General features: G+C 44.9%; 1 protein-coding gene across 1 annotated transcript in view; it reads right to left on the bottom strand.

Annotated features, from left to right (window-relative positions):
* The window catches only part of PLXNB2 (plexin B2), a 560,635-nt gene that overhangs the window by 125,050 nt on the left and 417,736 nt on the right, over positions 1 to 17,849 (bottom strand). Inside the window, exon 17 of the mRNA XM_082254716.1 lies at positions 14,464 to 14,600. Within this exon, the coding sequence (XP_082110842.1) occupies positions 14,464 to 14,600 (137 nt within the window). The remainder of the gene's footprint in view (positions 1 to 14,463; positions 14,601 to 17,849) is intronic.

The following is a 17,849-nucleotide window of genomic DNA, read 5'->3' on the forward strand; positions in this document are numbered from 1 at the left end:
CTGCATTTCTGGCAAGGTTAATGTCAGCATGTACTTTTTTTTGTAATTGTAAAAATGTTCTTAGCTCAAAAGAAAAAGGAAACTAAGGCAGAAGCCACATTTAAAGTGGTTGTAAACCCTTACATGCTGTATATCCAGTGTAGTGACTGGCCTGACATACACAGTGAATAAACAAATCCTCCTACATATGTTGCGACTGTTTATCTGCAGTCTTTTCTGCTTTACAACCATCAAAATAAAGAATATTTACAGCTTGTCTGAGCTGCCAGAAAAAGGGGGCGGAGAGCTGAAATTACACGCTACAGAGCTCATCGAAGAGAGCTCAGAGCTGAGGAGGGGGGGGGGGGGAGAGGGGGTGGAGATAGAGAGACCCCCGTCACACAGCACACAGGAGCAGAGCTGAGGCTGTCAATAAGCTGGAGGTCCCTCCCCTGTCACCGTTTTTCTCTTGGTGTCAGGAAAACAGGAAAAGGAGAGAACCAGCAGAAATGACACTTGGTACTTTTAATTGAGACACATACACACTATAGAGGCATATGCTTTGTTCATATTTCATGTCTGAGGTTTACAACCACTTTAAAAGCTGTTAGCTCCAATATATTACAGTTTGGCTCTTGAGCTTAGTTATCCTTTAACCTGTCCAACCCTCACTGCTTATGTCTACTCGTCATTTTCTGCTGGAAACAGACTGACAATGGCAGACACTAGCACTAATAATGCCAGTGCGGGAGCTAGTTTTAATGCATTATCAGGAATAATCTTTTACAATTAATTACAAAAATATTTGGCATGAATGTGCTCATGGCCTTGTCATTTATATAGTCATGGAATTTCATACTCAATCCTAACACACACAATAAGGTACTTTATTGCATATGTAAGAGAACTGAAGTTGATTTCATGTACAAAATAGCCTACAAGGCTTTGCTCTTATTTGTCGAACAGAGAGTTATAGAGGTGAATATTAATTGGAGTGGGATTGGCTGAAGTTACTTATAATTTAAAAGGCAATTGAAAATCATGAAGCATTTGTTGCTAATCACTGTATGTCTCCTCAGCCAAATTGGCAAATCTGAAAGCAAAACTACGGAATACAACGGGGACAGCTGGAACTATTTGGCAAGTTTGCCTGCACAGTTTGGAGTCAAAGGTTTTGGTGAGTAGCACAGTAACCCCTTCATTGATGCAGCATTCCAAAGAGTATTTGAGCCCAAACAATCAGCTAACTTATGGTATATCTCTAGTCTTAAAATAACTTGACAGACACATTTCACTATACACATAGGCACATTGTGCTTGTTATCAGCAAACTAACAAAAAACCCTGGAATTTCCTTCTGTAAGCCAAGCTGTCTTTGTTGTATTTCAAGATGCTAATGAATTCTCTTTAGAGAAAGAATACTGGACTAAAATGGTTTGCCACAATACAGAATAGACAGAGTTAAAGTTGTGTCTTCTAAGACACAGTACAGGCCAAAGAAGAATGCCAAACATCTTTCTACTTGACAGTTAAATCTTTCAGATACGCTCATAATTTCCTGCCCTGATTAATGTAACCTTTTAAACATAACTTGGCAGGAATATCTTGCAAAAAAAAAAAAAAAAAAACATTCCCTATTGAAAAATGCCCTAAACATTCCTCTGCTCTGTTTATCCAGGCAGTCAGTGAATTCCCTTCCCTCCTAATTAATTCTCATGTTTCATTCAAGTTTCTGTGACTGCAAGACTATGACCCACTTAACTCTCCCAAAGACGTCAGTGTACAGAATTCCTGAACAAAGGCAGTGTCTCTGTACCTGCTTGCTGTACTCAACTACAAACTATGAATGTTGCTTTTTTTAGAATAAGCTATGAAAACACTTTTCTGATAAAATGGATGAGGATATCAATGAAGTGACAGAACAAAGGTTGTAAACATTTTGTTTCGGTTATTACTATAAAGGCTTTGAAAGCACCCTTTATGTACAATGGGGAATGTTTACTACAAACAATGAAGACATTTCCTTTCTTTATTGGTGTTCTTTTTTGGTTTTAAGAGCGGCAGGAGGTGGTGGTGGTGGTAGTGGTGGACTATTCCTTTTTTTTTTTTCATACCTATTTATAAAAGTTGCCCGTTTACAAAGTTAGAAGAGAAGTTCACCCTAACATGTAACATGTTACTATTGCAGAATCCTTGCACCCTCCCGATCCCCTATTGTGATATCAGGCGGATGATCCTCTTTCAGCACCCACTGTCACAATTTAAAAACCGTGCGGGGCTCTGTCCACACAGCCATGTATTTTATTCACAGAGATCTGTGAATTAATGATCTACAAGTTTTGTCTGCCACTGCAAGAGACAGCTTGTAGTTCTCAATGAACTACCAGGGGACTCATTAGCGCCTTCATAGTTCACTGACACTTCCTGCAGCTGAGTAGCTGTCAACCCCTATAGAGGTAGAGGTTTAGGCAGACAGTGTGTCTTGCACTTCTGTGAGAGGGGAGGGGCCCTGAAGGCATGACTGATCCCCGCTGCCTCTTGGTATCCTGTAGCCCTCGCTGGTTTGCTGGTTGGAGATGTGTTGGCCGCACAAGTGAAGCCTCCTGCTCCGGAACCCTGAGCTCCGCTTGCCTGACTAGTGCCTCCACTGCTGAGAACCTACCGCACTCCCGATCCCTCCTGAACCCTTACTACTACTACACAGACCTCACAGACTGTAAGACACCCTAGATCTGATCAGTGCAGGCTACCCTAAAAGGAGGGGTGGGGGGGGGTTACAACATATTTTTGTCCTTTTTTTTCCCCCCTCCCTCCTTTCTCACAGGGATATGGATGGGGATGGGATGTGCAATGAAAGGGCAATGGAACAATTAAAATGACTTCCAATGATAACAGTTGGTGGGGTGTCACACAATTTCTAAAATAAAGTGCCACATGCAAAAAAAAAAATACAAAATGACTGATCTTTAATATCACATATAACAGTAGTCCATCGATAAAAATACATATAAAATAGTCCTTAATCTGTGCTCTCCTGTGTCCCTTCACCAGTGTGATCAGCTGGCACCAAAGTGCTCTCTAACAGCTCACCTCAGTATTTCTTGGATAAAGCTCCTAAAAGAAATACAGTGGTCATGCTCCTATTCCAAATACATCTTGGGTATAGACATGTCGAGGACATCTTTTTTGCACTTGGCACTTTTAGACATTGTGTGACACCCCACCCACTGTTGTCATTGGAAGTCATTTTAATTGTTCCATTACCCTTTTGTTGCACATCCCATCCCCAGCCATATCCCTGTGAGAGACGAGAGAGGTGGAAAAAAAAAAAAAAAAGGCGACAAAAATATGCCCCCTTCCCACCCCCCATCCTCTCCAAGCTTAAATATATATTTCAGATGGTCCCAATTACCCTTCCCCAGAGCTTCTTCTGAAAGTTGAGAGCAATGGTACTAAAATATATATGGGTACACAAACATCCTAGAATCGCATACTCAGTATTAAAAAAGGGGAAAAAGACGGGGGGGGGGGGGGGTTGCAGCACCCGATTTTAAAAAATATCATCAGGCAATTTCGGTAGCTGAATGTACGCATAACAAGGAAGGCAAAAGTTGAGTAGGGATTGAGTGCGCACAAAGCAGGGAAGATGGTTTGGGCTCCACGAGAAAACCGGGATTTGTAGAATGGCCCATTGGGATCACAATGCATTTTTGATTTTGTTAATAGACACAAATTATTTTATACCAGGGAAGGAAGATTATTTAGATTTTGTCAGATGGGCAAAAAGTGAAGTGATACAATTACAGGATATAATGATAGGAAATAGAATGTGCACTTATTCAGAAATACCACAAAAATGGGGAAATATGACACTTGATAAATGGAGATATACACAATTAGAGCACTTTGTGCACTCACTACTGCAACCTATGCAGGAGAGGGACAATAGGAGACCTCTGGAGAAACTGTTTAGCTCTTCTACATGCACCAAACATAGCATATCAAAGATGTATAAGATTTTAATTAGAGAATTAGAACCCGCATACCCGCCATATTTAGAGAAATGGGAACAGGAATTAGGGTCTCCCTTAGAGGATGAAAAGAGGAAGAAAATCTTGAGATTGTTATTCATGGATTGATTTAAGGACAACAGAGATGTGCTATAAGTTGTTTGCTTGATGGTACCTTACCCCGCAGAGGATGGGTGCAGAGGTATCCCCAACTTGTTGGAGGTGGATGCAAAGCCCCTGGAACATGTGCATTTGTGGTAGGAGTGAACAAAGATACTTTTGGGAAGGGATCATTAGGATAATCCACCAGATTACAGGAGACTGTATTCAGATGGAACCTTGGACTTGTTTGTTTCACAGTACAGAGAAAAAGGTGGTGGTTTATAAAAATACTTTAGTGCCTCATCTTTTGAATGCAGCTAAATGACTAATACTGGTCTATTGGCGATCCCCAGAGGCCCCAAATATGATTGACTGGCTAGTAAGGGTGGAGTGGGTGAGATTCATGGAAGAAATCATATCGGTAGCAGAGGATTCTTGTGGGAAATTTTGGGACATATGGGGAAAATATATGAAGTTCAAAAAAATGGAAGACTATATAAAGTTGTTGGATGGTTGAGCAGATAGGTGTTATGACGTAGGAGTATAAGTAACCTACAGTGCTTTGCGAAAGTATTCGGCCCCCTTGAACTTTGACCTTTTGCCACATTTCAGGCTTCAAACAAAGATATAAAACTAATTTTTTTGTGAAGAATCAACAAGTGAGAAACAATCATGAAGTGGAATGAAATTTATTGGATATTTCAAAATTTTTTAACAAAAGAAAAATGAAAAATTGGGCGTGCAAAATTATTCAGCCCCCTTAACTTAATAATTTGTAGCGCCACCTTTTGCTGCGATTACAGCTGTAAGTCGCTTGGGGTATGTCTCTATCAGTTTTGCACATCGAGAGACTGACATTTTTGCCCATTCCTCCTTGCAAAACAGCTTGAGCTCAGTGAGGTTGGATGGAGAGCGTTTGTGAACAGCAGTTTTCAGTTCTTTCCACAGATTCTCGATTGGATTCAGGTGTGGACTTTGACTTGGCCATTCTAACACCTGGATATGTTTATTTGTGAACCATTCCATTGTAGATTTTGCTTTATGTTTTGGATCATGGTCTTGTTGGAAGACAAATCTCCGTCCCAGTCTCAGGTCTTTTGCAGACTCCATCAGGTTTTCTTCCAGAATGGTCCTGTATTTGGCTTCATCCATCTTGCCATCAATTTTAACCATCTTTCCTGTCCCTGCTGAAGAAAAGCAGGCCCTAACCATGATGCTGCCACCACCTTGTTTGACAGTGGGGATGGTGTATTCAGGGTGATGAGCTGTGTTGCTTTTACGCTAAACATAACGTTTTGCATTGTTGCCAAAAAGTTCGATTTTGGTTTCATCTGACCAGAGCACCTTCTTCCAAATGTTTGGTGTGTCTCCCAGGTGGCTTGTGGCAAACTTTAAACAACACTTTTTATAGATATCTTTTAAGAAATGGCTTTCTTCTTGCCACTCTTCCATAAAGGCCAGATTTGTGCAGTATACGACTGATTGTTGTCCTATGGACAGAGTCTCCCACCTCAGCTGTAGATCTCTGCAGTTCATCCAGACTGATCATGGGCCTCTTGGCTGCATCTCTGATCAGTCTTCTCCTTGTATGAGCTGAAAGTTTAGAGGGACGGGCAGGTCTTCGTAGATGTGCAGTGGTCTGATACTCCTTCCAATTCAATATTATCGCTTGCACAGTGCTCCTTGGGATGTTTAAAGCTTGGGAAATCTTTTTGTATCCAAATTCGGCTTTAAACTTCTCCACAACAATATCTCGGACCTGCCTGGTGTGTTCCTTGTTCTTCATGATGCTCTCTGTGCTTTAAACGGACCTCTGAGACTATCACAGTGCAGGTGCATTTATACAGAGACTTGATTACACACAGGTGGATTCTATTTATCATCATTAGTCATTTAGGTCAACATTGGATCATTCAGAGATCCTCACTGAACTTCTGGAGAGAGTTTGCTGCACTGAAAGTAAAGGGGCTGAATAATTTTGCATGCCCAATTTTTCAGTTTATTTGTTAAAGTTTGAAATATCCAATAAATTTCGTTCCACTTCACGATTGTGTCCCACTTGTTGTTGATTCTTCACAAAAAAACTGAATTTTTGTAAAATCTTACCTGTAAAATTCCTTTCTCCGAGTCCTCCGACAGTCGCCGCCTCCTCTAAGTCATCACTGTTGGGTATTGACTTCCGCTCCGCAGGAGTAGCTAGGCATAAAGACTTAGTCAAAAGAAACAAAGGCATTTGCATATACACACCCATGGGGGCTGTCCCATCTGGTTAATACCCCCCTGCAGTGGCCACTTCCAACTCAGTTTGGTAGCATAGCAGTAGGTAATAAGAACCCCAAAAGAGGGGCGGGGGCGGTGACTGTGGGAGGACTCAGAGAAAGGAATTTTACAGGTAAGATTTTACAAAAATTCAGTTTTCTCTTACGTCCTCCGACAGTCGCCGCCTCCTCTAAGTCATCACTGTTGGGATGTCCCAAAGCAGTATAGACATAAGGGGTGGGAGACGCAACAGTAGAAAAGGCAACGCAGTACCCACATCAGAGAAAGGAACCTTACCTGCACAGTAAGAGAACCTCTGGGCAACAGAAAAACAATGCTCAACAGGAGCAACAGCCCAGGAAAGCAAATACCAACAGCCAGGGACCCATGAAAAACAAGAGTTCTTCATGGCACTGCCGCACTGAGAACCTTGCGGCCAAAGGAGGCATCAGCTGATGCCAGAACATCTACTTTGTAGAATTTGGACAAGGTGTGCACCAACGACCAAGTCGCAGCCTTGCACACCTGGGCCACCGAGGCCCGATGCCAATAGGCCCAGGACGCACTCACAGATCTGGTAGAGTGCGCCTAACAGGGAAGGGTGGAACCCGTTCCTTCAAGGCGTAAGCCTGTTCAATGGTCTGTCTGATCCATTTGGCAATAGTCGCTGCGGATGCAGCCATGCCCTTCCAAGGTCACTCAGGAAGGACAAAGAGGGAATCCGTCTTCCGAAAAGATTCCGTAGACGACAGGTAAACCCTGATTGCCCTGACAACATCCAAGGAATGCAGAGCAACCTCCTTAGGATGCTTAGGCTTCGTACAAAGCGAAGGTAGGACAATGTCCTCATTAATGTGGAACTCAGAGACCACCTTAGGAAGAAAGGAGGGATGCGGACGCAAAACCACCTTATCCCGGTGAATCACCAAGTACGGAGAACGGCAAGATAAAGCTGCCAGTTCTGACACTCTGCAAGCCGAAGAGATCGCCACCAAAAAGGCAACCTTCTTAGACAGCAGAGGCAACGACATGTCCCGAATGTTTTCAAAGGGAGCACGCTGTAACACGGACAGAACTAAGTTCAAGTCCCATGGAGGTAAGGGCTCCTTCCTGGGAGGAGCCAAATGTCGCACACCTTGAATGAAGGTGCGAACCAGGGAATGAGACGCCACAGGGCGTTGGAAAAGAATAGCCAGTGCAGACACCTGGCCCTTGATCGTGGCCAGCGCCAAGCGCTGGTCCACACCAGACTGGAGGAAGGCCAACACTCTCGACACCGAGTATGAGCGAGGGGAGAACCCCTTGGGCTCACACCAGGCGAAATAAGTCTTCCAGGTACGGTAATAGATTTTACCAGAGGAAGTTTTCCTAGCCCTGACAAGGGTAGGGATGACCTTAGAGGAGAGACCCCTGTCCTTCAGGACCTGGGTCTCAACAGCCAGGCCGTTAAAGCCAGCGACTGTAAAGCAGGATGGAAGATCGGACCCTGAGACAGGAGATCTTCCCGCAGAGGCAGACGCCACGGAGGCGCCATTGCCAGGTGAACAACGTCGGCATACCAGGACCGGCGTGGCCAATCCGGAGCCACCAGAATCACCAGGTGCGGTTCCGAGGTTAACCTGCGGAGGAACCTGGATAGCAACTGAATCGGGGGAAAGGCATACATCAGACGATACTGATGCCAAGGGGCTACCAACACATCCGAGGCGTCTGCCAGCGGATCGCGAGGTTCTTGCCACGAACCTTTCCACCTTTCGATTTAGCCGGGATGCGAACAGATCCACGTCCGGGGATCCCCACCTCGCACACAGCATTTGGAAGACCTCCGGGTGCAGGGACCATTCCCCCTGGTCCAGGGTCTGGCGGCTCAGATAGTCGGCCTGCCAATTCTCCACACCCGGAATGTGAACTGCCGAGATCGCCGGGACATGAGTCTCGGCCCAAGACAGAATGTCGGTCACCTCCCGGGCCGCCCGAGCACTCCTGGTGCCCCCTTGGTGGTTGAATAAAGCCACCGCGGTAGCATTGTCCGTCTGTACCTGGACAGGACGGCCCGACCACTGGAAGAGACAGAGTTTTATCGCGCGCAATTCCAGCACATTTATCGGGAGGGAGGACTCCTCCTCCGACCAAGTGCCCTGGGCAGACAGATTGCCCAGGACTCCGCCCCAGCCCGACAGGCCGGCATCCGTGGTAATCACCGTCCATACCAACGGATGGAAGGACTTGCCTTCCGCCACCGACGGGGACTGGAGCCACCACAGAAGAGGCAATCTGGTCTGACGACTCAAGGAGACACACAGATCCAGGGACTGAGGCAGTCTGTCCCACCTGTCCAGGATCTCCGCTTGGAGAGCCCGCGTGTGAAAACGGAGCAAAGGGCATCGCCTCGAAGGCCGAAACCATCAACCCCAGGCCCCGCATACAGGCCCTGAGTGACGAGGATGGGCTGTCCCTGAGGGACCTGATCTCGTCCCACAAAGTCCGGAGCTTGTCCTCCGGCAAGAACACCCTTGCCCGAGCAGAGTCCAGAATCATTCCCAGAGAGGGAAGACAAAGCGATGGAGACAACGTCGATTTCTGAACGTTGATGGTCCGAACTCCTGGAGCGTCTGTACCGTGGTGGACAGATCGCGCACTAGGTCCTGGCTGGCACGCGATCTCAGAAGTAGATCGTCCAGGTAACCCAAGACCGCAACGCCCCGAGCCCTCAGCAGGCCCAGAACCGGCGCCAACACTTTGGTAAAAACCCTTGGTGCCGAAGCGAAACCGAAAGGTAACGCCACAAACTGGTAGTGGTCCTCTGCGATAGCAAAACGAAGGTACCGCTGATGACCCTCAAAAAAGGGGATGTGCAGGTACGCATCTTTCAGATCTATCGAGGCCAGGAATTCTCCTGGACACAAGGAGAGACTCCATACGGAACTTCCGAACACGCACGAAGCGGTTCAGCGCTTTCAGGTCCAGAATAGGACGCACTTTGCCCTCCTTTCTGGGCACAGTGAACAGATTTGAATAAAACCACCGGTTTGAGGGAAAGAATCCGTCCGCCGGCCGGGAAAGGAATTTGATCTTGTATCCCGATCTAACAATTTCCAGAGCCCACCTGTCCGATATCCGGAGCAGCCAAAGTTGGAGGAAACCGCGCAAACGTCCCCCCACCCCTGAAATGGGTGAGAGCGCCCCTTCAGGCAGAGGCGGAGTGACCCGCCGAGCCGGCATTGCCGGACTTCTGATTACCCGCCCAGGGCTTCGTCTGACTGCCCTGGGCCTTGAAGGGCTTGCCCTTGGATTGGTTCTGAAAGGCACGAAAGGACCCCTGAGTGGATCTAGGCGCAGAACCCCGCTTGCCTCGAAAGGACTTGTTCTTCGGGGTCTGGGGCAGCATGGTGTTCTTGCCCCCCGTGACGCCTTTTACCAGGGCATCCCACGCCTCGCCAAAAAGGCGAGAGCCAGCATAGGGAAAATCGGCAACTGTTTTCCGCGAGGACCGGTCAGCCGACCAGCTCTTCAGCCATATCAGTCGCCGGTTAAGCACCGAGACACTAGAGAGGCGAGCTACTAAAGGGGCCTCATTCAAGGCCGCATCACACAGATACCCGATTCCCTGGTGGATTTGATCCACCATTTCCAGCCGGGCAGGCGGAACATCACCAGACACGAGGTTGCTCCTAAGCACCTTAGTCCAATCAGCCACCACCTGAGCCACCAAAACGGACGCGAAACGGGTCTGAGCAACGAGCCCGCCACTGTATAGGAATGGCGGGCTAGAAAACCGGAAAACCGGGGTATCCTCGGAAGGAACCAAGGTAGCCTTGTTTAACACGGCCACAGTGTGATCTACCTGTGGAGGCACACACCATTGTGATACTGTAGCCGGTGAAAAAGGATAAAGCAATTTGAACTGACCAGGCACCAGGAATGGACGTTTAAACGTGACAACATATCATTAACAGTGTAATGAAACTCAGCTGGGCAGGGAAAAACCTGTGCCGACTTGCGGGTCCTGTGCGTCCCAAATGAGGACATAATGCCCGGATGGGTGTGTATATGCAAATGCCTTTGTTCTTTTGACTAAGTCTTTATGCCTAGCTACTCCTGCGGAGCGGAAGTCAATACCCAACAGTGATGACTTAGAGGAGGCGGCGACTGTCGGAGGACGTAAGAGAAAATTACAGTTTTATATCTTTAGGTTTGATGCCTGAAATGTGGCAAAAGGTCGCAAAGTTCAAGGGGGCCGAATACTTTCGCAAGGAACTGTAGACCTTAGAGGTCTGGGCCAGGGTAAAGAAGATATATAAAGTATAATTGAGAAGGTTTCTGAAATGGTGGGACGATAAGAGAATCAAATAGGAGGTGAAAGCCTTTTTTTACGGGGGATGGGGTGGAGGGGGTATTATGACTGCTATATTAAAATATGTAACATTTATAAGCAATGTTATATGTGATCGTTAATGTAATGATCTAAAAATGTATATGCTAATGGAAACGTGAAAAAAATATGAATATACGAAGAAAAAAAAAAAAAAAAGTGTCTTGCAAGAGCCTGATATTGCACCTGCAATCTATGGATCGTGGATAGTGCAATGCTTTGCAAGCTCCAAAAAAATAAATGCAGGTACATGCAAAATCACGTGCATTTGTTTTTTTTGTTTTTTTACAAAAAGCTGAATTTAGACTTCAACATAAAAGAAAAGATATTTCACATATAAGAAAAAAAAATACCAACATAGCCATAGCAACAAATTCTCCAATGATATAAAATATACGTTGGTTCACGGTGGACAAAAAATCCAAACGCAAACATTTTATTGCAGCTTACCAATTCTCAGACATTTAGACTGCGTACATTTTCTTTTGTAGGCTCTTTCCTTTATTTTTAGGCTGGTGATCTGAACAGTGGGTCTTTTGATTTTCAACAGAACAGCCTGCCCTGCAGATGTAGTAATTGGAGGGTTGGGACAAACCATTTAAAACTGGCAGGGGTGGCTTGCAATGGTTCGCTTTAGTTTATGTAAAACCTTTATCCCAAAAGGGGAAAAAAAAAACAGTTTTCTGTAACGGCTTATAAAGTGTGAGCTGGAGTTTGGCTTCAATTTGTTAGTGAATCGAAATCCACTACTACATCTAACACTCCCCTTCCCCCCAGATTAACAATGCTGCTGTCCAAATGTGCCCCCTGTTTTCCTTCATTCATGCTTATACAGGAGGTGTATTACTGGTCAGATCACGAGGTGAACAACAGAAGAAAAATGCCTACAAAAAAAAAAAAAAAAACACTAATATAGCCACCACATCTAATGATTGGTTAGCTGCAATATATTACATTTTTTATTATGGGTTTATTACCACTTGGTACCTGTAAGAATAAAGAAAGAAAACATCAAGCGAAATCAACTTCATAATATGCATTATCAAGACAGACATATTCAATGTAATCCACCAAAGAATTATTAGGTGTTAAAAATATTCAATATCTGCATATAATAAAATTATTATAATATTACAATAATAATAAAAAGCGTTGCACAAATATCATGCAATATCAAAGGCTGCAACACCCACCATTTTATTCTCTAGGTTAGCTGTTTAAAAAAGAAAATTATATATATACATATATATATATATATATATATATATATATATATATATATATATATATATATACACACACAGGTCCTAAAAAATTAGCATATTGTGATAAAGTTCATTATTTTCTGTAATGTACTCATAAACATTAGACTTGCATATATTTTAGATTCATTACACACAACTGAAGTAGTGCAAGCCTTTTATTGTTTTAATATTGATGATTTTGGCATACAGCTCATGAAAAACCACAATTCCTATCTCAAAAAATGAGCATATCATGAAAAGGTTCTCTAAACGAGCTATTAACCTAATCATCTGAATCAACTAATTAACTCTAAACACCTGCAAAAGATTCCTGAGGCTTTTAAAAACTCCCAGCCTGGTTCATTACTCAAAACCACAATCATGGGTAAGACTGCCGACCTGACTGCTGTCCAGAAGGCCATCATTGACACCCTCAAGCAAGAGGGTAAGACACAGAAAGAAATTTCTGAACGAATAGGCTGTTCCCAGAGTGCTGTATCAAGGCACCTCAGTGGGAAGTCTGTGGGAAGGAAAAAGTGTGGCAGAAAACGCTGCCCAACGAGAAGAGATGACTGGACCCTGAGGAAGATTGTGGAGAAGGACCGATTCCAGACCTTGGGGGACCTGCGGAAGCAGTGGACTGAGTCTGGAGTAGAAACGTCTAGAACCACCGTGTACAGGCGTGTGCAGGAAATGGGCTACAGGTGCCGCATTCCCCAGGTCAAGCCACTTTTGAACCAGAAACAGCGACAGAAGCGCCTGACCTGTGCTACAGAGAAGCAGCACTGGACTGTTGCTCAGTGGTCCAAAGTACTTTTTTGGATGAAAGCAAATTTTGCATGTCATTCGGAAATCAAGGTGCCAGAGTCTGGAGGAAGACTGGGGAGAGGGAAATGCCAAATGCCTGAAGTCCAGTGTCAAGTACCCACAGTCAGTGATGGTCTGGGGTGCCATGTCAGCTGCTGGTGTTGGTCCACTGTGTTTTATCAAGGGCAGGGTCAATGCAGCTAGCTATCAGGAGATTTTGGAGCACTTCATGCTTCCATCTGCTGAAAAGCTTTATGAAGATGAAGATTTCATTTTTCAGCACGACCTGGCACCTGCTCACAGTGCCAAAACCACTGGTAAATGGTTTACTGACCATGGTATTACTGTGCTCAATTGGCCTGCCAACTCTCCTGACCTGAACCCCATAGAGAATCTGTGGGATGTTGTGAAGAGGAAGTTGAGAGACGCAAGACCCAACACTCTGGATGAGCTCAAGGCCGCTATCGAAGCATCCTGGGCCTCCATAACACCTCAGCATTTCTGCAAAAGGATTCCCGACCAATTATTGAGTGCATAACTGAACATAATTATTTGAAGGTTGACTTTTTTTGTATTAAAAACACTTTTTTTTTTTATTGGTCGGATGAAATATGCTAATTTTTTGAGATAGGAATTTTGGTTTTTCATGAGCTGTATGCCAAAATCATCAATATTAAAACAATAAAAGGCTTGCACTACTTCAGTTGTGTGTAATGAATCTAAAATATATGAAAGTCCAATGTTTATCAGTACATTACAGAAAATAATGAACTTTATCACAATATGCTAATTTTTTGAGAAGGACCTGTGTGTATATATATATATATATATATACACACATATATACACATACATACACACACACACACACACAATATGTTTGGGGGTTCTAAGTAACTTTCTAGCAAAAAAAAAAAAAATGCTCATTTTTACATGTGTCAGTGTTGGCCTGGGGTCAAGCAGTTAATCTAGCTGCAAGGTGTTCCATATGCCTCATATCTTTAATACAATAAGTATGTCCTGAAGTATGGAAAGGGGGGGGGGGGGTGTTTGTTTCTAACTGATCGTGTTTGATCCTTATACCAGCATTTCTGGAATGTCTGCAGCGCGGTCCATCTTCCTGCCCATTACAGCGGCTTTGTACTGGACACATCACAGGACTCTGCAATATTTACTGTCTGCTATAATGTGTTATATTGTAATTATAATTAATGTATCACTGCACTATGTAATTCTTTTTTTTGGTTACCCTTGTCTGATCCTGCTAATGTTTATATATGTGATTTTGTGATAAGGCAAACTTTTACATACGTATATAGTGCTCACACAGATGTTTACTATACAAAACAACAGGCTAAACCTGGAGGTTTCTCACTGAGCACCAAAGATACAAAAGATAGTAAGAACACAGAAATAGGAACCATCGCAAATGTTCCAGAGGAAAAATAGTATTAATCTGTATTCGCCATAACAATTAGAATCTTCTTTTCACCCTGGGAAAAGGAAAGATAGATAATCTGATTCCATTCTATGGCTACTGGAATTTAAGCCTGAAAGTGGTTATTACGCAGTCCAAGCTTACATTATCATATTTGCTAGAAAGATTCGGTTATGGTTTAAGACTCTAAAAGCATAGCACCCCCAAAAATATACAGAATGAACACATTTCTAAATGCAGTCATATACATACACGTCACAATTGATGTCATCAAGAGTCACTCGAACATCACTTTTAGATCCGGTTTCCAACAGTTCTCCACTTATTGTTATGTATGTGCCCCCAGCAAGAACACCTTCAGTTGGCTTAACCAAAGTAGGTTGTGGAACCTAGAAATGAAAAAATAAGATTTTTTTGTAAGATCTTACCGTAAAATCTTTTTCTCTGATGTCCATTCACAGATGCAGCCTCATCTTCATGAGCTATGTGGGTTATGCTGTCACCTGCAGGAGTAGTCTAGGAAGTACAATCGTACAAAGTTTTTACATATACATGCCCACGGGGCTGTCACTCCAGACATAACCCTCACAGACACAGCCCAGCACATCAGTTTAGTTGCAAGCAGTGAAGACAAAAAAAACATCCCCATCAGAGGGGAGGGTGTTGCGTCTGCTAATGGACATCAGAGAAAGATTTTAGAGTAAGATCTTACAAAAATTTTATTTTCTCTATCGTCCATTGACAGTCGCAGCCTCATCTTCATGAGCTGTGTGGGACGTCCCAAAGCAGTATAGGCATGAGGGGAGGGAAAAAACGCAACCAGAAAGTAACAAACTCCAAAGGCTAAACCTAGCCAACTGGGTAACATGAAGCTCAACCAAAACAACATGAGCTCACCCAGGTAAAAGACCACTAAGAGAATAGGAAAAAAACATTCTCTGATGAAACATCAGCCCGCAAAACCTTGCAGCCAAAAGAGGCATCGGAAGAAGTCAACAAATCCACCTTGTAAAATTTGGTAAAGGTGTACACAGACGACCAAGTCGCTGCCCTACAAACCCGTACAACCGAGGCCGATGGCGAAAAGTCCAAGAGGCACTCAGCGCTCTAGTAGAATAAGCCTTCACAGGTAAAAGGAGGAACCTGACCCTTGAGTGAATAAGCCTGAACAACCGTCTGCCTGATCCATATCAAAATTTTTACAGCAGATGCAGCCAAACCTTTGGGAGGACCGTCCGTAAAGACAAAGAGTCCGATTTCCTAAAGGACTCAGTAACCGTCAATTTCCTTGGGATGCTTAGACTTCGGACATATGGAAGGCAACAAAATGTCTTCATTAAGGTGAAAATCTGACACCACCTTAGGGAGAAAAGACTGTTTTGGCCGGAGGACCACTTTATCCCTGTGGACCACTAAATAAGGCGGACAGGATAGAGCCGCCAACTCAGAGACTCTGCAAGCAGAAGTAATAGCCACTAGGAAGGCAACCTTCTGTGACAAGGAAATCAGAGAAATCTCCCTGAGATTCTCAAAGGGAGGCTTTTGAAGAACAGACAAAACCAGATTGAGATCCATGGCGATAATGGGGATCTCCTCGGAGGAGCCAGATGACGCACCCCCTGGATGAAAGTGTGAATAAAGCTATTAGTGGCCAACGGACGTTGGAAGTAAACAGCCAAAGCCAACACCTGACACTGATAGTACCCAACGTCAAGCGCTGCTCAACCCCTTTTTGTAAAAAGGCCAAAACCCTAGCTATAGAAAACAAGCGAGGGTGCAGCTGCAGCGATTCACACCATGAAATGTATGATTTCCACGTGCGATGATAGATCTTCCTGGAAGTCGACTTCCTGGCCTTTAAAAGGGTAGGAATCACAGAGTCAGACAGACCTCTATCCCTCAACACTTTGCTTTTAACAGCCAAGCCGTTAAAGCCAGCGACCGTAAAGCAGGATGGAAGATCGGTCCTTGGGACAGTAGATCTTCCCGCAGAGGAAGTCTCCATGGGAGGGTCTACGACCATTTTTCCTACGTCTGCGTACCAAGACCACCGAGGCCAGTCTGGTGCCACCAGAACCACCTGAATGCCTTCCATCACCACCCGGTGAAGAAACCTTGGCAGGAGTACGAGCGGAGGGAAGGCATAAATCAGGCGATCCTGGCTCCAAGGAGCCACCAGAGCGTCTGTGGCGTCTGCCAGAGGATCCCGAGACCTGGCCACAAACTGATAAACTTTCCTGTTGAGGCGAGACGCAAAACAGATCCACCTCTGGAGTCCCCCACCGGGCACACAGGAGATGAAACACCTCCGGATGAAGGGACCATTCCCCTTGATCCAACACCTGACGACTCAGGTAATCAGCTTGCCAATTCTCCACCCCCAAAAATGTGGACTGCAGAAAGAGCTGGGACATTTTGTTCCCTCCAAAACAGAATCTCCGCCACCTCCTTGGCCGCCAGGACACACTTGGTATCCCCTTGGTGATCGATGTAAGCCACGACCATGGCATTGTCAGACTGTATCTGAACTGGACAGCCGCGTAGCTGACCCGTTCAGTGAAGCAGGCAGAGCTTGATCGCTATCAGCTCCAGAATATTGATCCGCAAGGAAGACTCTTCCGTCGTCCAAGTCCCCTGGGCACAAAGCTTCCCCAGCACTCCACCCCAGCCTGACAGGCTGTTGTCCGTGGTGACCACCATCCAAAACACCGGCAGGAAGGACTTTCCCTGGCACAGGGCAGGTGACCGGAGACACCAAGAAAAGAGCCGACTTTGTAAGATGGTTCAAGCGAATCTTCTGGTCCAATGACCAAGGATCTCTGTTCCATTTCGCCAAAATCTCTTTTTGCAAAGGTCTCGAGTGAGACTGAGCAAACGGGACTGCTTTGAAGGTCGAAACCATCAGACCCAGGGCCCTCATGCAAGCCCGCAAGGAGGGCTGATTGGTCGCCATCAGCAACCTGACTGCTTTTTGCAGCTTCTGAAGTTTTTCCAGGGGGAGAAAGACCCTCGCCAGAGTCAAGAGTCAGCGGCAGATAAGTGACCCGTACTGATGGCGTCAGAGCATATTTTTTTGAACGTCCACCCGAATTCTTGAAGGGTCTAAATCATGATAGATAAAAAAACATATGACAGGCGCTTGGCCACACAATAAAACACAAGTCCATTTAAGTCCATATAAGTCCATATAATGTCCAATGGATATAAATAGATAAAATGGGATAAAATGGGACGGGGGAGGGAGGAAACATAAAAAGTCCAGCATATAGGGCAGCCGTCCAGAACCAATGAGCCAAGGGTTCTCCAAACTGAATACAAAAAAGAGAGAAAGAGAGGCGCCTCTAAGTGCAGACTGTAAAACACATTTATTGGATAAAAATATATATGCACTCACATTTGTGCGTGTATGCAAGACATCTATCAAAAATCCTCCTGGGAGATTCCAAGATTGGTCGGTTGGAGAGAGGTCATCCAGTCCGTGCTGCCAACTCTGAACGACTGGTCTCCTCTTCACCGCAGCCGGCAGTAGCGGCGAAGCTGGAGCAGAAGCGTCCTTGGATGGAAACGAGGCTTGGTCAGCTGGAACATGCGGATGACGTCACAGGGACGCGACGCGTTTCCGAGCGTGTGTGCTGCCG

Source organism: Pelophylax lessonae (genome assembly GCF_965119305.1).
Source record: "Pelophylax lessonae genome assembly, chromosome: 4".
NCBI classification, from domain to species: domain Eukaryota; kingdom Metazoa; phylum Chordata; class Amphibia; order Anura; family Ranidae; genus Pelophylax; species Pelophylax lessonae.